Genomic DNA, 22097 nt, shown 5'->3' on the forward strand with positions numbered 1-22097 from the left:
GTGAGATGAAGGATTGATATCTCACTGACGCTTCTCCTCTCTCCCTCTTGCACCATTGCCCTCCACCCACTGGAGGAAGCTGCAGCATGGAGGGGGCCTAGCCTTAGTTCTGCGCGGAAAGGAAGCAGGAGGGAGACAGCGGGAGGTCAGCCAGAGTTGGCAGCAACATTATCTGCTTTCCAGCTGGGGTGAGACACTTCTGCTGGCAAAGAGGAGCTCTTCTGTCCCTCTTCTCACAGGAGTGTTTCATGGCTGTGATGCCTTGAGAAGGCTGACCTGGAACAGCAACTAGACAGAGCTATAGGAATAAAGTCAACGTTTATTAAAAGGCCTTCAAGGACACACCTTGGGCAGTACAAGAGCCTGGCCAGGGCTACACCCAAGATGGACCCAAAATGGCCACAAAATGGATGACCGGTCACGACGTCTCACACTTTTATAAGTTTTGGTCCATTTGCATATTGGGGTTAATTGTCCAATTATAGCTTCAGGTTATGAAGTTCCATTCTCCTTGTTGCTCTCTTCAGTTCTCCGTTGTTTACACCTTTTGGGCCTGAAGCTTGTAACGGTTGTCCTTGGTCTCAAGTTAGAAAGAGATTTTTTTGTCTACCTATCCTGTGAAGAGAACTTACTGACACTTAATATGAAGCTCAGAGCTACACACCTAGGCAGCACAGAATCTGAAAAATATGAAAGCTAAAACTTAAGGCATCAGTTAGGAGGTACAAAATAACTCTTTTAAAATGCTGTCCCAGTACACTTTGCTTCACACTGCCAATGGCACAGAAATTTTGGTATTTCTCCAACAACCTTACTGTCTGTCTTGTCCAAAACAACAAAATAAACAAAGCCATGCCCATCTTGGAGAAGTGGTTTTTTTTGGGAAACACCTTGGGGAGGTGTGGGAACAGAGTGAGCTTTTCCAGCCAGTTTTGGGGAGCCCTAATGCAAAGTCTCATTCTCTGAACCCCCTGCCCCTCATTTCAAGTTCAGTCTCTCTTAAATGACCCAGGGTCTCACAACATCCAAGGAGAAACGGCATCACCTATCCTGGGAAGCCAGGCCAGGGCATTTGGACTTAAGAGTGTCAGTAAAATACCTACCAGCATCTGGTGGGTACTTTATATTCTGGTTCAACTCCTGTGAAATGGCTGCAGCCAAACTGCTCAGAGACACACAAAATTTTTAAACCTTCATAAGGTCTTTCAGTATCTGAACGGAATTCCAGAAATAAGCATCCATTCCTCATACCACAGTATTTCTGTTGGCAAAGAAACAAGCCCAGCTGGGAAAAAAGGCGCTCTGTTTTATTGACTAAAAGTGCCCATCAGCCTGATGTCAGGGAGGGAAAGTCTCCACTGCTTAGCCCAAGGCACAGGTGAAAAGCAGACTCAGAGCTGACTGAAATGGGGCTGATTTATCCTGGTTTTTGCTCTGCCTTCCCAATCTCAGAGCTGCAGGTGCTTCTCCATCTGCTCCCTCAACTTGTATTTCTGAATCTGGAATAGAGGGCAGAGAGGAGGGAGAGAGAGTCAGAGAGGAGCTGGGACAGAATGCTAGGGTTCCTGCCCTGCCCCAGCCCACTCTTACCTTGCCTGAGACAGTGAGTGGATACTGGCTCACAAACGCAACATAACGTGGGATCTTGAAATGTGAGATCTGGGAAGAGACAAACAAGGGCTACACAGCCTGAAAGGAACAGCCTGGCACTGTCAGGGTTGGGTCCCCCAGTGCTCTAAATTCACGGGCTTTCATCCACGAGTCCCCAGCAGCCACTGGGGTGTACTGGTCTGGAGGGAAAGTGAGGACTGGGAACCCACCTTCCCTTTGCAGAAAGCTTTAATCTCTTCCTCAGTGCAGTCCTGCCCAGCCCGCAGTCGGATGCAGGCACAGATCTCTTCTCCCATCCTCGAATCCTTCACACCGACCACCTGATTGGGACAGATGGACAGTGTGACCCTTGGGGATGTCCCTGGCCTCCCACGGGGTCTGTGTGCTGGCCCATGGCGTGTTCCCTCACCCCATACCATAGGGTGCTGGAGCATTGTGGATGCAACATGGACCTGTCCTCCCTCTGCTTCCAAAAAATGGGGCAAGAGGTTTCACAAATAACAAGGAGACTTGGTAGGCTGCCACGAGTGCTTTGGGATCTCCAGATGGAATGGCAGAGGAGGGATGAGGTTGAATTATTTGATACCCGTATAATCACAGATCTTAGTGGGCCACTGCCTGTGATACCAGGAAATGGGCTTCCCAAGCCTGAGCTCTCTCCAAAGTTTGCTCCCACTATTCCACAAGAATCCTACTGTCATTCCCCTCCTTGAACCAGTATCTCAAACTGCTAGAGACACGTTGATCCTTTTGAGTCCAGAGCAGTGACATAAAGCCCTAGAAACCACATAAACAAGGCTGGTTTGCAACCCATCTGCACTGGGGCTGTTCCAAGGGGAGATGCTCGCCTGGCACAGGAAGAACTCTGACTAAATAACCAGGTTATTTATGGGGAAACTTGTCTGGCACAAAACCTGGAGGAGAACAGTCCCAGCAGACGGGGAGCAGCTGCTCAGTCCTGGAAATCTTGTGAAGGAGTGAAACAAAGTCTCACTTCTCATCTCTGGGGACTTGTTGGAGGAGTGTTCCTGGATGTCAGAGTTGAGCAATTAGCAGTAAAAACTGTCCTTCCAGACTGCTATCTGAGTAAGAATTTCAGAGGGAGCTATGAAAGTGGACAGGCAGTTTAAAACCGAAGAATGACATGCACTTTGCAGATGTGCAGCTGAAACACAGGGGGATTGCCCCAATCCATACACCCCATGCTAGGAGCTCTGCCTGCCTTTTCCCTCCCATAAGCCTCTCCCTCCTCCTTGCCAACCAATGTTACATGGAATTTGATGCTGAAAACAGGGAAAGACAACCAAGTACCCAGCAGCAATCCCAGAAGCAACCAAGCAGGAATCCCCTTTATGTACAGGATTCCCAAAAACAGCTGCTCACTCACGCCACCTCCTCCCATTCACCTGGACCTCCTCAACCTTGGGATGGGTGTGGAGGAACTGCTCAAGTTCTGCTGGATAGATGTTCTCTCCTCCCCGAATAATCATGTCCTTGCAACGCCCTATAATTTTGCAGTAGCCATGCTCATCCAGGCTCCCGAGGTCCCTGCAATGACAACACCCTACTAGTCCTGTCCCAGCTGGGTGGAAGAACGGCTGATGCTTCCACCCAGCCAGGGTGGTATCAGAGGATAATGATGCCACCTGAACACATGGAAGAGATCAAAGAACTCCTGTTACAGAAATTGGCAGCACCTACACAAGCACCAGGGCTTAGAGGGGGGTGGTAATTCCTGCCCCTGCCCTGTACCCCCCGCAATCCTTCCATCCACAAGTGGCCAGTGACAATCCCCCTCTCCAGGGACACTCAGCATCAAGGGCTTTGTGCTAAAAGCAGTTCTGAGTGTCACAGACAGATCAGAGGGATAAACTGGGATAGTTTTCTCTACTTTGGAAATCCCAGCCAAACACTCCTGTACACACCCATGCATCCCTATCCACTGTCACCCTGGGGGACCGTCTGGGAGAAGTGGGGCTGTTCTCAGACTCACCCTGTCTTGTACCACCTCTCAGCAGTGATCACTTCACTTGTCTTGGCAGGGTCATTCCAGTAGCCCAGCATGACGCAGTAGCCACGGATCTGGATCTCTCCAGGAGTGTTCAGAGGCACAGACTGCCCTGTTTCTGGATCCTCAATTTTTGCCTGGAAGAGAAGAAGGGATTAATTAGACACCAGCACCAAGACAGGGAGGATGGAGTGAGGTCTGCTGCTGGCAGAGCACCTGAAGCACGTGGGGAAGGTCATGGTCACCTCTGTGTGGGGAAAGATGTATCCCACTGTCTCAGTTTTCCGATCAATGCTGTCATTGGGGAACCCCATGAAGGTGACAGGGCTGTTTTCTGTGGTCCCATAGGCAACCTGCAAACACAGGAGAGGAAATGTGTCTCAAGGAGAAAGGGGACCACACAGCTTCAGGCACAGGAAAGACAAGGCTGGTCATGACTGCAGGGGACAGTGGGGTGGGAGGAGGAGGAAGTTCTCCCAAGCCACTCAGGAGGCCCTGCTCTGCTGGCTGTGGATGGGACCCTCCAGACACTTCTGCCAGAGTCTTGGAGAAACAGGAGCTAAAGCATCACTGCACCTGCCTACCATGGCCTTCTTCACCTCCCTCACAGTGCTCCAGACCCCATCACCCACAACACTTGGGGTGTCATGTACTTTTAACACCCTAACTGCTATTCTTGGAGGACTTCAGTGTTTGCCATCCTCTTTTTCAACCCTTGCTTCTCCAATCCCTGTCCTGTTGACTCCACACTATCTCTGCCAGAAACTGACTTTGCCTTGGTGCCCTTGCAGCCAAGGTGCTGAGTTCACCTTGCATCTCTAACAGCTCAGGCAACATAGGACATCACGTTGGAGCCAGCAGCAGACTTCTGTGGGAGACAGTGTGTCCTGCAGCAGGGCTGCTTGCTGCAGATCCTTTTGTGCAGACATCAGCCCCTGTAACCCTTGTAAGGGCATCACGAGGCTGCTCAACACTTGGCACAGCTGCCCTTACAGACCCAAAGCCTCACAGCGGGACAAAAGCTTCTTGCTGCTAAACCTCCCTCACAGCTAATCCCGATGGCAGGCTCTGAGCCACCTCAGCTGAAGGTCACTTCTCCTCAGAGGAAAATTCCAGTGCTTTATGCCCAGCTCAGTGGTCAGGCGGAGGTGGCAAGAGCTGCACAGGAGGTCCCCTGGGCAGCTCTGAGCTGCACCAACAGCACCATCACTGGGATTGCTGCTACATCTCCAGCTCCTGGGAGCTGCATTTCAGCAGTGGGAGCTGCTGGAGCACTGCCCTGGTGTCTCTGACCCACTCAGAGTAATATCACCCCAGGAATGTCACTTGGGGCTGCATTTCTGGGAGAGCATGGCTGTGAAAGGGCTGATGTCAGAAGTATTTCCTCATTTCTCCTCCAGTTCTCCAGACTGACACGTGAACAATTCTCACCCACCAAACTGCCCTGGCACCCAGATCTGGTCAGTTCCTTCAGAGTAAATGCCTAAGTGTGCCCACATGGTCGTTGCTTGGGCATGGTGCTCACCCAGCTCCAGGCACTGTGCCCCAAATTAATGTGGGCCTTTGCAAAGGACTATGATGAAGCATGTTGAACAAGGATGAAAATATCCTGAATGAGCTGAACACAACACTGGTATAGTGTTCAACAGTGTGTAATAACACTGGAGCACTTGGCACTTTCCACTGCTTGGAGCTGCTGCAGGATCTCATGTTGGGCACAGTCTGTCACAACGGCTGATGCTCTTGTTGACTGCACTAGGGTCAGCGTGAATCCAGGCTGGAGCCTGCTTTTATCCAGGAATCTGGAGGAGAACTTCTCCAGGATGCTGCAGGGACCATCTGGTGCAAACTGCTCTGCTTGGAGCCTGGCAGCCCCCAAGGAGCAACTGTGAATAGGCTTCTGCTCCCAGACACAAGGACAACTTCCCAGCTGGGTGCAAACCCACAGCATCTCATGCTCAGACTGGATTCCTCTCCCACCCACTAATACAAGTCCTGTGGCTGGATCAAATGACCGACCAGTCCCAAATCCTTAAACACTTACTAAAAATCCCAGTGCCTTTGTTTTTTTGTTTTGCTCTGCCGGATGAATTGTAGTGTTGGTCCCAGGATCCCAGCCAAGCCCTGAGTCAATCCTTGCTGCCTCTCTGGGTCACTCCAGCAGTTTAATTGGATGCAGGAGCATCCCTGGCAGGATGATGCTGTGAGTGCCATGGCTCACCAGGCTCCTCCAGATGCCTGGCACTGTGCCCTGTACCCCAAACACCAGCTATTGTTGCCTTGACCGGTGGCTTGTGCCTATAAACACCCTCACCCTCAGGAATGGGTTTCCCAGCTGGTCCAGCTGACAACACAGGTCTGAACCTCCAGCCTCTCATCTGCTTCCCAATCCCTGCCTTCCCCTGCCTGCACCAGCACATCACTCAATAGCTGGATACCAGATGTTGCTCCAGATCTTTCCAAGATGTTATGTCCCTCTTAGGATGGTTTTCCCCAGCTTTATTCCTGGGATGGAGGCAGGAAATGGAGCAAACCCTTGTGCCAGCACTGCTGTCCTTCCCAGCCCTTATCTGACACGTGGACCATCGAACATCTCCATTGTCAGAAGGAGACAAAACAACACTTCCATGAAACCCCACACACCAATTTAAACTTGGAGATATCCATGAAGATTCCTAGCTTCATGACCCAAAGGGACACTTAACATCATTCAGCCTTGTCATCTGGTGTAATTCAGTCCAGAAAACCTCACCCAATAATTTCACCATCAGCTCCATAATTTCCACTGGAGCTGTATCTGGTGTCAAAGCAGAGCTTTCCAGAGGCAAAGATTCCAGCTTGGACCCTTGGCTTCGAGAGGAACTACAATAATACAAAATATAATTGACTGCAAAGCCTTTTTTCACTGTAGGACCATAAGTGACCCCCCAACACCCAGATCAGCCCTGCCCTCAGTGATGACAAGGACAGCTCAAAAAAAACCTGCTGCCTAACTTGCTCCTACCAACAAGAGAGTCATTCTTTGTGAATCCCAAGCCTCTGTATAAACCCGGAATAAAAAGAACATCTTAGCAGAACTGTGTTTTTTAAAGCACATTTCCCAAACATTTCCTGCTAGTGCTGTTCAAATACTGGTCACTGTGGAACAGGCAAAACAGCCTGACGAGGGAAGCATCTAAAAATTAAAAATAAAGTAAAAACAATCAGACTCCAGTCTCTTTAGTAAACATTTGGGAGGCAGGCTGATCTGGTGGGGACAGTGAGGACTCTGAGGACCCTGGGTTTTTCCCAACTGTGCTGCTTATTTACTGCATAACTTGGAACAAGCCACATCAGCCCTCTGCTCTCCTTGGTTTTGCCCTGCATTCAACAGCAATAAAAACACCCAGTGCCCTCCACATTCAACTGCTGCTGAAAGGCTGTAATGAAAAGGCTGGGATTTGTACCACCAGGACCCCAAGTGGGTTATACTGGGTGGGACTGGAGCAGAAGGTCAGGACTGCAGGAGAGCATGAGTTCCTTGGAGGACACCCTGCCCTGGACCTGAGCACTGCTCAGGGAGGATCTTCCTACTCCTCGTCACCACCCTGTGGTTGTGCCACGCTGGAGGATGATGATGGCAGGGCTTGTACTGCCAAACTAAAGCCTACAGAAATTGAGCTTTGCTGGAGACAATATTGGCCTCAGAAAAAAAGCAGCAAATTGACCATGAAATAATAGGGATTTTCAGACTTCAAAGAGGGCATAATGAACAACAGAAAGCAGACTGGCAACCCAAGAGATGTGCTCAGGGACCTCTAACAGGCCCTTTAAACCCCTCTCAGTGTAACATGCTGGATGGATCTAATTATCCCTAAACCTGTGCTGAGTGCGTCTGTCTTGGATATCTCCACCAGAGTGAACCCCAGCCCTTCCCATCACAGCCAGCTCCAAATCATTCTCAACTGAGCAACAACCTTCCCTCACACAGCTGCTCACTGCCAGGATCACCCTAAACTTTTCTGTCCCCTGGGGACATCCGTCTCCTTGCTTTGGATAAATCCCACTTTCCCAAATTGTATTGGAATATTCCTGAATCTTCAGGTCAACTTTGCTGCTGAAAAAATCCCAAAACTTCTGATCACATCCAGCCTATGTCACACTGAGATCTCATTTCCTTCCCCAGCAACAGTACCATCTTTGTGTCAAAAACATCAGGACACAAACAAACAGGTCTTGCAGGACAAATCTCCAAGGGTGGCCACTCTGTTGACATCTCTCCCCACCAAGAGAGCCGCCAAACAGCCCCAGTTTGGATGGGGCTTAAAACAGATCCCAAAAATATTAGGTGCCCAAAGCACCTTCTTTGTGCTGTGGCACGGAATGGCTTTGCCTCAGGAGGAGATCAAAAGGACAACCCAGTGTGCCCAGGCTGAGACTGCACTGGGAATGAATCTCCTGTTATTGCCCGGTGAGGACACGCTGCTCCTCGTGGTCTGGAGTTAAAGCTGCCTCTCTTCTCTCCAGGCCAAGCAGAAGCCTTGAGTCTTGGAAGTGTTTCCCCCTTCCTGCCCAGTGGCAGCCAGCAAAGACATGGGCAGTTACTGGTGTATCCACAGTGTGATAAAAGGTCTTTGCTGTGCCTAGGGCTGGTGCCAATGCATTTGGGAAAAATGAAATCAAAAGGAAAAAGCGAGAGGAAATGTATAAAGTGTTGCGTGAAGGTAGAAAACCACCAGTTTGGGGGTATCGGGATGCTCAAAGCTATTGGAGAAGCGAACAGGAAAAATCTAGGGGCAAAGGTAACATCCCCATGGATGTGGAGAGCTCAGCTCCCACAAACACACGGCTGGAAGTCCAGAATCTTGTTGCTTCCGTGAGGCATTTTAAATGTTCTCACAGCCCATTTCCACAGCTACAGAAACCACCTACTCATCAGGTCCTCCCCCAAAACAAGGTGGGGTGGGATGGAGAGGCCAAGGACAAGCAGAGATGTTGTCACCACATGGAGGCCATTTTCCATTCTGAGAACAGAGGGGACTAATGGCTGGGGAGCATTTGGAACTGTCAGAAGTCTTGCAGAGATCAGTGGTGCTCCACAAAAGAAGAAGGCTCTGCAAACCAGGACAAGAGCCCTGGCCAGAGCAGTGGGATGCTAGGGAACATCTGGTGCTTCACAGGGTGGACACGGCAGGGCTGGGAGAGGCTGTAAGGGCTGGGTGAGCTTCACAGGAGAGGCCAAGAGCCTCATCCAGCAGCTGCTGGAATGAGAAGAAGGGAAGGGTGGGTGGACATCAATGGGGAGCCAAACTGGCAACAGATCAATGGGTGGAGGCCATGCTACAGTGGAAGAAAACCATCAGAAGGAAGGAGGTGGACCCACCATCACCTCCTCCAGCTCAACAAGTAGCCCCCACATCGCAGTGATGGGAACTCCTCAAGAATTTAAAATAAAAATGGCAATTCAGGTCTAAACTCAGAGCTCTGGATGCTACTGCTGGGACAGGTGCTGCCTGGAGGAGAGGGGAACCCAGGAAAGCCCCAGGGACTCCTCTTTGCCCATCCTGCTCCTTGAACACTGCCTGGAGTGTACTCTGCCCTTGGGACAAATCCATGGGACACTGCAGAACTTGCACCTTCTCCCACCCTGCTCCCAACCCAGTGCCAGGGGCTCAGCTCCACAAGAGCTGGGGCACTGAGTCCTCATCTTCAGCCAAAAAAAGGAGGGCTTCACCCCAAGTCCAGCTACACTGGTGCCACTCCAAGGAGGTGATTGCAAGCCTGCACTGTCAGGAAACCACATCTGGAGCCCCTAAAAGCTACAGAGTCAGACTTAGAAGAGCAATGGACAATTTTAAGTATGGAGCTGTCTTGATATGCAGAATTGTTCATACTTCCAAAAATAAAGATTAAACATGGAAAAGGCCACCTCCAATATTGTACCAAACAAGTTCAGACCTGCAGCATCAAAGAAACACCCCAAATCTACATTTATACTGCTTCAAAAACTGTATTTATTTGCTTAGCCCACAATGCCTGCAAGAAGGAGAGGAGGGAAGTCCAGCATCTGCAAATCACCAGGAATGTTTGCAGAACTGTTAATCAATTAAGAAAGAGAGGGTGGTGGGATAATCCTGCCTCTTCTGCAATGTCCTTGCAGTGCTGGTCCCAGGGGATGTGTGAGGTGGGAGCTGGCCAGGACCCAGCTCCCTGTGACCGCAGCACAGGGACACCGACACTGCTCCATTGTCACCTGCAGACTGCAAACCACCCACGAGTGGGACCCAGGCAGGCTTTTGAGGACGGCTGGACATTTGCTAGCCAGTTGAGGGCTGCAAAACCTGGTGTGGGAAGAGCAGAGCCGTCCAGGGAGCAGCTCAAAACACAAACAGCCAGGAGCCAGGGGAGAGGTGCCAGCTGCGGCAGATGCCAAACAGCTCCCACCACAGGAATGTGCTTCCATGCTGGGACTGCATGGAAACCAAAAAAACACCAAGGGAAAGAAATTCTTTTTATTCACCATTTGTGTCTGGAGAAATGGAGCTGAGGAGCAGACACCTTTTCCCTCTTGCCACTCCACTGTGGCACCAATAATAACCCGGCGTCCACCTGAACTCTACTTCAGGCTCAGGACTGGTGGCAGTCCTGGAAGCAGGGACAGCTTCCCACCTCACACCAGCATCGTGGCAGCTACGTCCCAGCATTTTCACAAGGAAGCTACAGGTCTCACTGGTGTCCACAGCCACAGCACACACATCCCTGCAGGGAACGAGTGTCCCTGTCCCCCCAGATCTGCAGTCTCAGCCAGCAAACATAAAGAGTGGAAGAAAGGGAATTTTATCCTGAGAGGAAGAAAGAGAAGGAGGTTTGATGTTTGAGCAGTTTAACCTTTGAAAAGGGTCTAATTCCAGAAATACACATGGGTAAGGATAGATGGATGGATGGATGGATGGATGGATGGATGGATGGATGGATGGATGGGGTTTGCAAGGCCCTCACCAGCTTTTTGCTCCAACCTGACCCACACTGGCCAAAATCTCTGCAGAAGCAATAAGCTGTTAGATGACTTTTTTTGCAAGGGGATGGGAAATCCAAGTATCAGACTTTCAGGGAAGGAGCACAGATTCAGTCCCCAGATTCAGATTCCCCCTCCTGCCCAGCAGCAACAGGCAGGGTTTTAAATATCACCCACCAGTTGCTCTTGCACAGAATAACATAACTGCAGGCATTGTTCATCAAATGATTACAGTGAAAATTGAAGTGGTTGAACCTGCTCCAAGAGAAAAATAAAATCAATTAGTAGATAGAAGATGATGCTTTAAAGCTGATTTTTTTTTCTTTTCCAATCATTCACGCAGCTCCCTACCTGAGCTTTATGAGCAGTGCACACTCAGAGGCACTCTGAGAATCATGGAACAGCAAATTGAAGAGGCAAAGAAGGAAAACACAGAAGCTTCTGTCTATCTCCTGTTTCTCCGTCTCAAAGGTCCTGACCAAGGCACTCAAAGAGCTTCTCCAGAGAGAAAAGCATGTGCAAGACCATTGTGCTGCCTACTGAACCAGGCATAAGCCAAAAGATACCATTGTTTTGATCAAAGAGTTTTAAATCCTGCAGTAACCATGAGGTCCCTCCAGCAGGAGCCTGGAGGTCTCAATGTCAGAGCATCTCTCCAGAGGTGAGAAGCTCTTGGTGCTGAGGTGAGCTGCTCCATGCCAGGGCATCACACCTCAGGACTGACAAACACTGAAAGCCTGACATGGCCTGGTTTGCACCAGCGCCCCGCATTACATCATCGTTCCACCACAGGGTCACCAGAACCACATTCTCACCCCAGAAGCCTATTTTCTCCCCCAAATTAGTCCTGCAGTGCAAACACTGCTCAGACTGACAGCTGCAGACCAGAGCAGAGCTGCCAGGCCGTTTGCATAACACGGTCCGGAGCACGCTTGGCAGCGCCAGCTGATTCCTCACTGCAACAATGGAAAAACCCAGAAATCTCAGTGAATAAGCCAGTCTGTGTCCTAAGTCAGCCCTTGGATTTCCTCCCTTTCTTGAGCCTGTCTCGCCTCTGCACAGGCTCCGCTGGGGCTCCGCAGCCAGCCTCAGGAGCAGAAATCTCAACAAGCTCACAGTTATGTGCTCAGCTCTCAGCTGTTTGCTGCAGCCAGGAACTGGCTGGAAATCAGTTCAAAATGTTCCAGTTCCAAACCCCACCCCACAACCCCTGGATCTCTCTCTTCACACTCACAGAAGCAGGCACTGGGGCTTTTAACTGCTTTGCTTTAGCCTTCTTTATTGGGAGAGCAGGGGACCTCCCTTGTGGTCACCTTTGCCACCACTACCCTAAGACAGGAGCCAAGGCTGATGCCACGCCCAGCTCCAGCAGGGATTTTTTTGCTTTGCTACCTCTCCATCCCTTTACCAATGCCAATGCTTTTCCCTTTCCACAGCTCTGCCTTGACAGGTATTGCCACCTACCTCTACACCACTGCTTGGCATTCCATATCCACCAGCCTATGTCCCACCACTTCCCTGCAGGCTCGGATGCTGCCCCATCCCTTGCTGGAAAGCACCAGGTGTCCTGACCATGTCCATGTTATCCTCAACTGTTCATAAGAAAAGACACATTAGAAATTAAGACTATCTTTGCACAGCCTTTCTTGGCCAGCTCTTCAATGCAGCCTAGATCTGGAAGTGTTCAACCAAAACTTTGCATTGCAAGAGCAGCTTCAGCGCTGTTGTCCTTTGGCATGACCCCCTATGTCTCCAAACCCTGGCTGGGCAAACTCCTCTTGAGTCAGTGGAAAAAGGCACCCCACCCCCCACCAGCAACCTTCCTCTGTGAGAGCAGGACCAAGTGCTTCTCCCCAAACAGTCTGAAGCTAAATAGAACCCTGGAGCCTGCTGGAAGCTCCAGCAGGAGGTGGCAGTGCTCCCTGCTATGCTGTTCAACCAAAACAGGCTGTTTCCCCACTGCAGATGAATCTGGGCCCTGCTCAGCTCAGCAGAGACTAGGGAGGCTCTCCACAGGGTAGGTCTGCATTGGTTCTTCCTGAGTATTTGCCTCCCATTTTCCTCCAGAGACGAAAACTACCTCTGCACATCACTCAGCAGCAGGGCCAGGCAGGGCCGTGGACATTCCTCTGCCTGGTGCCAAGGGGTTAAGCTCACAGTCAGTTCCCAAAGCCAGTTGTTTCCAACTGGCTGCTGCCTGTGGTTTGTGGGAAGGGATTTTGCTTTTTAATAACATTATAAATAGGGCTGTGTTCAGTATGCTGCAAACCCAGTTTCTCTCTCTCTCTCTCTCCCACCCATCACTCTCCTCCTCTTGCTTCTCTTCCCACCACGCTTAATTCCAGATCTGACCATGAATGGGTCAGGCTTCCTCCTTGGTGTCCTCAGCCTGCTGGCATGTCTTGTCTCCACCATGCAGGCATGTCCCTCCAGTTGTCACTGCCACGGTGGAGACCTGCAGCACGTCATCTGTGACAACGTGGGGCTGAAGAAGATCCCCAAAGTGCCTGAGCAGACAAGGCTTCTCAACCTGCAGAGAAACAACTTCCCCATCCTGCCGACCAACGGCTTCCGTGACATGAAAAAGCTGGTGTCCCTGCACCTCCAGAGCTCACGGATCAAGGAGATCTCCACTGGAGCCTTCCGGGGGCTCAAGAGCCTGGTCTACCTCTATCTCACCGACAATCAGATCAGTGTCATAAAGCCAGGAGCCTTCGATGATCTCTCTGATCTCACCTACCTGTACCTCGACAAGAACAAGATCCCAGACCTATCCAAGGGGCTCCTCTCCCCGCTTGTCAACCTCTTCATCCTGCACTTGGGCAGCAATAAAATCCGGGAGCTGAAACCTGGGGTCTTCAATGGGGCTAAAGATCTGCGCTGGCTCTTCCTCTCTGACAACTCCCTCACCAACCTCCTACCTGGGGCCATGGAGGATGTAGAAAACCTTGCTGTTCTCCACCTGGACAAAAACCAGCTGAGCAGCTACCCTGTGAATGCAATGAGTAAACTGAGAGTGCTGGAGGAGCTGAAACTTTCTCATAACCCAATTGAGGTCATCCCTGATAACGCCTTCCAGTCCTTCGGGCGATACCTGCAGACACTCCACCTGGACAACATGAAATTGAAGAAGGTGAGTCCTTTCTCTTTCCACTTGCTCCAGATCAGAAAAATGGGGCTTGGTTTTCTTCCCCTTTACAAAGCCCTTGGTTTGCTGTCCCTCCCTTGCAGAGGAGAGGGGAGATGCAGGTCTGCAGGTTCTGCAGGCAGCAAGGCACTGAAAACACCTGGACATGGCTGGGTGATGTGAGGGATGAGAGAGAGCACTCCACCCCTCTGGTGAGTTATTTATGCAAAACCAAATTATCTGGAGTTGATTAAGCTCTCTGGATGGATGCAAGGCAGTGCATTCCCTCCCAAGCTGGAGCTGACACCAGACACTGAGAAAGGTATCTGGGATGCTCCAGCACAATTAGGAACCTTCCATACTCCCAGCAGCAAGGTGAGGGATGAGAGGTGAGCATGTCCCTCGTAGTGGAGGCCACTTCCACCTTGCAGAGCTGAACTGCTCTACCTCCTTTGCTCAGCCCAAGTACCTGCTGTAGGTCGGGAGAGGCTGTGAATAGTCCTGGTTTCTTGCCCCTGCCTTGCAGACAGGTAGGGGTACAAACCTCCACCTCCCCGCTGCCTCTCAACCTGACACATTACAAAGAAAGGTTTGTTTATTGATGCTCTCTCAAAAGGAACTCTTGCAGCATCTTACAAAGGAGCCCTGTTCCCACTGGAGGGGAGGAGGGACATTCAGGTATCCTGAAGGGCAAAACAACCCCGTCCTTTTCCTGTGAGAAAGCAGGATCCACAGGCAGGAGCATCACACTCAGGGAATCACTTGTGTTAGGACCTTTGAAAAGCCAGGCAGTGCTGCAGAACCCGGCATAGCATCCTGCTGCAGCCTGATGTCCTGGATGAATCCCCCATGGCTGGAAAAGGAGGGTGCTGCAGGCAGAACAGAACAGTTCTCCCTGGGATGATACTTTGCCAGGAAGCCCAAAGAGCATCCAGGTGGGGCAGGCTGGGACTGCATGGCAAAGCAACACCCACCACATGCAGGAAGATGTGATGTAAAAGATAATTTCTTCACAACTCAGTCTCATAGGGATGAGCAGATCACATGAAAGCTACAAGAAATGCATCAAACCAGAGTTTTCCAAAGGCATATAGCATCCCAAAAAGCTCAAAAACTGGAATTACAGCTCATCCAGGTGCAGAACAACACCAACTAAACCAGTTCAGTAATACTTCGGTATTTAAGCCCTTGTCCACACTGAGCATTACCCTCTCCAGTATGGGACTGAGCAGACTTAACATTTGAAAATGATCTATTGACCTTACTAGGCAAGACCTTAGATGGGCTGTGACAGCCAACTTCTCTAGACTCGGTTCTAAGGCACTTTTAGTCAAATATTGCAGCATAATGTTGTATCAGCTAAAGATAACCAGAGCTCTAAGTTACATGTTGAAGAAATTAGACTCTGGGGTGTTCCAGGGAAACAAGCATCCTTGGTTTGGCCAAGAAGCAATGGTTAACAATTCTAGCCAGCAAAAAGGACTTTTATTTTTTTTACAGTGACCACCTGTGGACAGGAACTTAAAAGGCTCTTGTGCAGCCAGTGCCTCCTTTCCTCCCCAGCAGCCCAACAGGACATCAGTTTATGGGATTAGCATTAACAGGGGTGGCTTCTGCAGCTTTAGGGCTTGCAAATACAAAGCTTCCAGCTCAGCATTTTCCCTTCAAATCCTCAACGGCCTCATATCCAAACAGCCCACGTGTGAACTTTGCACTGCTGAGGAGACATCTAATCACAGAGGCTGCATGATCCAGGAAATCACCACCAAATGCTCTAAGTGCTGCCAGCATCTTGACTGCCGCTCTTTCTTCCTCACAAACATGCCGTCCTTAGCTCTTCCCTGTATGGCTGCAAGAATTTTTGAGCTGATCAAGTGTAAACCCATGCAATTCTACCCCAGCCTAAATTACATTTGAGCAAAAGGAAGGGCAGCCCTCAGGCTCCAGCACGGAGCTCCCATTCCCCTCCAGCATCACAGAGCCACACCAGACCCCACAGGGCTGTGTTGCACAGGCCAGGACCCTCCTTGTACCTCAACATGAGACAGGCAGCCCTGTCTACATATTCAGTGTAAAATAACAGCAATAATCCTTCATTTAAATAAGGGATAAAAACCACCCTTTTCTTCCCAAAGACATGCTCTGGCAGGCAGCTCGGCAGCTGTTAGCAGCAGATGTGAACTCTTCTCATGGGGCTGGGAGAGGAATGAGCAGCTGAGACAGTAACACCACTGTCCAACCCTCCCGCCCCTCTGCACGGCATGCCAGCATCCCTCAGAGCAGCTCCACCATCAGCACAGTCCAGCCTTCCGAGGTCAGCTCAGTCTTGGAAGGAGAAGGCCAGCAATGCTGACTGTCCAACAGCTACAGGGATCTGGGAGTCTCCTAGCTAAGCTCTAATCCCATCCAGCAATGCTTAATTTGGAAGATGATGAAAGTTCACGGCTTAAAATAGTGCATTTCCTCCGTCAAGCTTTTCAGCTTAGAGAGCATGAACATGCCCTGATGGTCCATGAGAAGTGCAAGGCTCTTCTCAGAAATGGGAGCACAGGTCCTGGGGCTGGGATGCTTTGGGAAGACCTAGTGAATGTCCTCTCCGACCTTTGGAGAAAGCTTTCCCCCCACTTTGAGAGGGGGGAGAAATGGTTTGTCATAGCCAAGAAGAGCTTTGTGCCTTGTCAGGGAGCCCCTCTCCAATCCGTCACTGCCATGGAAGTCCCTGTTGAGGGGTTTGCTTTCAACAGTTTTCCAACTTGAGTTACCATAAAAAATGTCAGGGATGAGGCCTCAGGGAAGAGAGGAGAGGGCTTCAGAGTCAGGTCTACAACCTCTCCTGCTTTTTGGCAGCTTTCTTAAGGGAGGCTCTACCTAAAAGCCTCCCTGTCAACCAAGAAAACATGAATTTTACAGCATCCCTTGCAAAAAATCCCACTGGAAATGAGAAAAAAATTGAAGAGGCTGAGGTGCTGGAAACCTGTCTGTATTTCTACATTGCTCAGATGCCAAGTGTAACTTTCCACTCAGCCACCAGGCACTGCCAAAGTCTACAGCCTCTTCATAGGCCCAAACACTCCCTCCTTCAGTCACTGCAGGATAGGCAAGGCAACAAGCCTTGGGAGGATTTCCAGCCTTAAAAAGGAATATACTAGAAAATATCTTCATTTAGAATGGAGAAGTATGGCTCAAAAATAAAAAGGGTTGCCAGACTTCAATTGATTTAGGGATGTGGCTGCAAAGACAATCCCACATGGATCTGGGACTTAGGTCTCCTTGTAGGAGACTCCATCACCCATGAGCCTGCCAGCCTGCTGCCTCTCAAGGGTACAGAGCTTCTAGCAAGCCAGCTTCCTGTTCATAGCTTCTTCTCTTGCTCTCCCCATGCTTCATAGAATGATAGAATAGTCTGGGTTGGCAGGAGCATTAAAGATCATCCCTTTCCAAAGCCCCCTGACATGGGCAAGGACGCCAGGTTGCTCCAAGCCCTGTCCAACTTAGCCTTGAAGACTTTCCAGGGATGGCACACTCACAACTTCTCTAGGCAACATGCCCCAGTGCCTTGTTCTTATGACACTCAAAGTCTGGAAGAGAGGCCCTCAGGTTTGGAGTCCCCATTCCCCAACTCCACATTCCTCACCAGAAACCTTTATGCTTCAGTTTGCAGACAACGCGTTTGCTGGTGTGACCGTGCTGAAAACCGCCCACCTGGAGAACAACCGGCTCACCCAGCTGCCCCGGAACTTCCCTTTGGACAAAATGGAGACGCTGACCATCTCCAGAAACCCCTGGCACTGCAACTGCCAGCTGGCACCTCTGCGCAAGTATGGCACACCCCACGCTCCCTGGGCTCTCCTCGGGCCCCCCGAGCTGTGCCAGGACACTGCTGTCACACTCGGCAGCTTTCTCCCCGCAGTTCCCTCTGATGTTCAGGGTTTGTCCCTTTTTCAAGCTCCTCTCTTCCTTTCTCCCTGTGTGTCACAGGTGGCTGAAAGGCAACCGCACCCGTGCTGAGGACACCTGCTCCACGCCAGCCCAGTACCGGGGACAGCCCATCAGGGACACCCCGGCCCTCCGCTCCTGCAAGCTGCCCACCAAGAGGTCCAGGAAGGGGAGTCGCCATTGAACACGTAAGATGGTTCCCTTTTAGCTGCACCAGAAGCCCCAGCAGCTTTTGTGGCATCAGTCTTAAATGCCACCAGGGTTTGGCTCATGGCAGCTCGTCCATCCACCCACAGATGTCTCTGCTCACAGCTGCCCCATCTCCTGGCTCCATGAGCTCCCAGAGCAGAGAACCTGCCTGTGGCATCAGGGATGGAGTCCACTCTGTGAAACAAACTTAAGGCTAAAGACAGGCCTGGGGCAGAAAGTAAGAGCAAAACATGTGAAGAAAGATGAAACAGAGAAGTAAGGATCCTGACAATACACACAGGATAACTTTGAAATTTTCAGAGCTTCTATTGGTACATGGGAAAAACTTCATCTCCTTTCGCAGCAATCGTACATTAGGAAAAACACCAAAAGCCCTACACTGTAACAGGGCTTAAGCCCCAGTCCTGCTTCAGGCACTAGGGTGACATGCACCCTGTTTTAACACCAAAGCCCTATATCAAGTCAAGATATAATTGTTATGCAAAAGGGATAAACACAATATATCAAAACAAGGGTGGATTTAGCTGACTCTTACCCTGAGCTGGGACCACACAAGCTCTATTTTTCTAATCAACTGAAGGTGCTCAGCCCTTTACCCTATAAAGGTCCTCCATGTCTGATGTGAAATCCAGGGCAGGGCATTGCTGGGAAGTCTTGCCCCAGACTGCCCAGCCCATAGGAAAGTAGATATCTTCCATAAGGATCAGCTCTTGATCCAGCACTTCCCTTTCCGCAACTACAACTCCCTCCAAGACAGTCAGGTATTTAAAAACAATGGCTGTTGCCTTCAAATGAGTGTCCCAGAGGAGGGAGGTTCAAGACAGCAAATATTCTTTGGGTAAGGAGTCCTGGGCCAGGACGTGATTCAGAGACCAGGCTGCCTTCCCCTCGAGCAATGAGCTTTTGCTGACAGCTACCAAGGCAAACACCAACTGTGAAAACCGATCACACAGACACCTTCCACAGCTGGAAACTATCAGGGGTATTAAGTTCAGCCTGCAGAGGAGCAAAAAAGCCACAACTGTCATCACTCCACCCCAAGCATTTTACTTTTTCCCATCCCAGAAACAGGTCTGGTGTTTGTACAGTTTCCAGAGGACAGTGAATGAGCCTGCAAGTTCGTAAGCTCTTGGGAAAGGGACTTTTGCTCATTTGTTAAGGAAAGTGCAGTGATCCTGCACTGCATTGTATGAACAGAGGTGGTCATTGTGCCATGTTATGGCCATTTGATCCCCGCTTCACTAAGGATATGCACAACAGGATGGAGAAAGGAAATTTATGACCAAAATGTCAGGGATTATGCCAGCTGCTCTGTGCCTTTCTAAAGTGGTTATTTCTCTTATAGTGCCAGAGGGTTTTATGGATTAGGGATGGAAATACCAGTCATTCCATACAGGGCAGGAAAAGTTCTGCTCTAAGCATGGAAAAACTTCAGTTTTCTAAACCACAGTACTTAAACATAGTTTATTTACAGGTCTGACCCTTCTTAATTTTCTTTCCCTGCCTGAACTCAATCCCAGTTGACTCCTCCATGGCGAGAGTAAGAAAACCATTACAGTAATACCTGGGGTTTTTTTCTGTAGCACTTCCCATCCAGCTCCCTCAAACAGGTTTACAAGTGCTAATGAAATAGGAAGTATTTATTCCAGTCTTGCAGAAGACAAAGCTCAGTGCCTTCAGGTGTCAGTGCCAAAATGCAGGTACACAAACCCACTCCAGTGTGGTGAGCATGAATTTTATGAAAGTGCCTCTGACTTCATCATGCACCTCTTGAGAGCCAGGCAGCTGTCAGACACAGGGGTCTGTCTTTCAGGGATGAGGACTGTCTCGGTCACTGACTACATTTAAGATGAAAAGCTGCTTGATAGTTTCTAAAACGACACCTGCCCTGGATTTTCAGAACCAGGGCATTAAAATAGTCCACTATGCTTGAAAACTTTGCTCTGGGTTACCTTCCTTTGCCAAGAAAGTGCTCCCTGACCATCAGCACTTGGGTAAGATCCTCAGGAGTCACACAGAGAGCTGGCCGAGTAGCTCCTTGACTCCAGACTCTTCACTTTCAAGAGCTTCATGGGTGGGCTTCATCCACTGATTTAAAAATAGACAACTGTTATAAGTTTACTGTTCTGCTGGGAAAATCCCCTTAAAGATGTGGCCCTCTCTCTTTTTTAATGCCAGCAGGCTCCAGCATGGCCCGTCCTGGTGACCGGTCACTTCAACCATCAGAAAACTACTGACGTCCGAGTCCTTCCTTGAACTTCTCCTACCAGTCAGGAAACACTTCTGATATATCTGAACACCTGCAGCCTCCTCTGAATCCCCGCTTCTCTGCTGATCACAAGGATGGAATCCACCTTCTCAATCTTTTCTGACATCTATGTATTTTAAAAGAGGCCTTTTTAAAAACTAAACTATGCATGACCATACTAAGACAAGCTAAGCTAGATCCTGCCAGTAAAACACAGTCATCTTTCCCAGAAGAAACATAACCCACATCCCTGATCAACCAGCTGGTCACTGTCTCCCCCATTCCAGAGGAGAGGGAGCAAATGGGAAGGTAGGAGCATCCCTCCCCCAGCTGCTTGATAAGGAAAATTGGTCTCAACCCATGCAAAGAGACTCCCCTGCCTTCCCACAGAGGGGATCCCTGCAGGCCAGGGCTGAGGGGACAGGTGAAGCAGTGACCAAGAGCCGGTGGCCCCTAGGCAGCAATCTCCCAAAACTGGCCACAAATCCTTTAAGGGAAGCAGTACTGGGAACCTCCAGACCTGGAGCCATCTGAAGACTGGATTCCCTCTCACTCTGTAGGGTCACAAAGATGTCCAAGATGAGAAGGGGTGCATGGTGCAATTGGCTCAGGCACCCCTCCTCTCCTTCCCACCCACACTCGAGGATCTAGCAGGACACCAGGATGACTGTGGTTTATTGTCACAGCTATTCCAATGCCACAGTTGCAATTCAACTATGTTTTTTAATCCTAAAGTGTTATATAAATATATGTCTATTTATTCCTCTGTAACGGTGTAAATGACCTTTAAGAGGGTGAAAACTCCTCTGCCTCCTATATAGAAATCGAATTGTATATTTTCTTATGTACATCTTCTGTATAAAGCTCTTGCTGCAAAGATGAAATCAACAAGTCTCTGTGTGTCTGTCTGAGGGCTGGAGGGATCAGGAGTAACATGAGACCAGTGGCACAAATATAGACTTAATCCTCTTTATCCCATGGGCAGAGCAACTGTTTGGGAGGGTTTTATTATTTCTCTTGCTACAAAACAGGAACATGTGACACCTAATGAGTCCTGGGCTCTTACAGTAATGCTTGAAAATATTTTGTGAGGCCAAATTCAAGCTTACTATAAAAATAGGTAGCTGTCACCTGACAGAGTTCAAGCAGCGGCACCAAGGCTGTCCCTGGTGTTTCCAGCTCAGCATTAAGAGCATCATATCTGGGAAAAAAAGCCTGGCTGCATCCAGGACAGCTTCAGGACAGATGCCCTGGATTCCCCTGGCCTGTGGCAGAGCACAGAGTTGTCCCTGTAAAACCCTGGTGCTGGTGCAGTCAGGGTCTGCCAACAACAACAGCCTAATCTGACTCCCAGACCCACATGTTTATCCATCATTACTGGCTGCTTCCTCAGCCTTGGGAAGCAGCATGGGACCAAGTTAATTTCCTTTAGGGTAAAACAAAATAGTTCTTTTCTAGCTCAGCTGTTTTCATGCAGATGGCAGGACAAACCTAGGAAATGTGTCCACCAGAGGGCCACTGAGCCCCTTGCTGGTGGCCTGTTCCCCATATGCAGCACATGCTGGTGGCTCCTACACAGGCCCAGGGTGGTGGGACATGCAGTGGAGCAGCAGGACACGTGGCCCAGCACAAACTGCCCTTCTGGCAATGCAGCATTTGGTGTTGCACACGTGGGTGGCACCATTCCCAAGACCTGACTCAGACCCAATAAAAACCGTGCCATGAGGCTTTACATCCACAGGAAATTCAGGATGGGGAAAGGAACTCGACAGCTCCACAGCAAGAGGGATACAAGCACCCACCCACACCAACATGAACCAGCACTGCCTCTGCCATCATAACCCTGGCAGTGTGTACAACTGAATGTCAGTAAAAGTTTTGAAATGAGCAGCAGAATTTCACTTAATGACATTGAATGTGATGCCTTGTCTTCCTCCAGAGCTTCCTCCCCAGACACCTCAGC

At 49.9% G+C, this 22097-nt stretch overlaps 2 protein-coding genes across 3 annotated transcripts in view; one reads left to right on the plus strand and one right to left on the minus strand.

Moving 5' to 3' along the window:
- Positions 1-1361: 1361 nt before the first annotated feature.
- Positions 1362-22097, minus strand: part of ACSF2 (acyl-CoA synthetase family member 2) — a 35663-nt gene continuing 14927 nt past the window's right edge. Inside the window, exons 11-16 of the mRNA XM_066200594.1 lie at positions 3865-3972; positions 3605-3756; positions 3018-3159; positions 1821-1931; positions 1591-1659; positions 1362-1499 (exon numbers count right to left, since the gene is read on the minus strand). Coding sequence (XP_066056691.1) covers positions 1449-1499; positions 1591-1659; positions 1821-1931; positions 3018-3159; positions 3605-3756; positions 3865-3972 — 633 coding nt within the window. The 3' untranslated portion in view covers positions 1362-1448. The remainder of the gene's footprint in view (positions 1500-1590; positions 1660-1820; positions 1932-3017; positions 3160-3604; positions 3757-3864; positions 3973-22097) is intronic.
- CHAD (chondroadherin) lies at positions 12895-21000 on the plus strand. 2 transcript variants are annotated; one of them, XM_066200396.1, is made up of 4 exons: positions 12895-13746; positions 17395-17558; positions 17719-17864; positions 20068-21000. In XM_066200396.1, exons 1-3 carry the CDS (start codon positions 12967-12969, stop codon positions 17858-17860), a joined length of 1086 nt encoding a protein of 361 aa, XP_066056493.1. In that variant the 5' UTR covers positions 12895-12966; the 3' UTR covers positions 17861-17864; positions 20068-21000. The 2 variants fall into 2 exon arrangements, with proteins under 2 accessions (XP_066056493.1, XP_066056492.1); XM_066200395.1 differs by having other exon boundaries at positions 12899-13746; positions 20065-21000.

Source organism: Chamaea fasciata, unplaced genomic scaffold (genome assembly GCF_029207755.1).
Source record: "Chamaea fasciata isolate MVZ Bird 193981 ecotype frontalis unplaced genomic scaffold, bChaFas1.0.hap1 SCAF_19, whole genome shotgun sequence".
NCBI classification, from domain to species: Eukaryota; Metazoa; Chordata; class Aves; order Passeriformes; family Sylviidae; genus Chamaea; species Chamaea fasciata.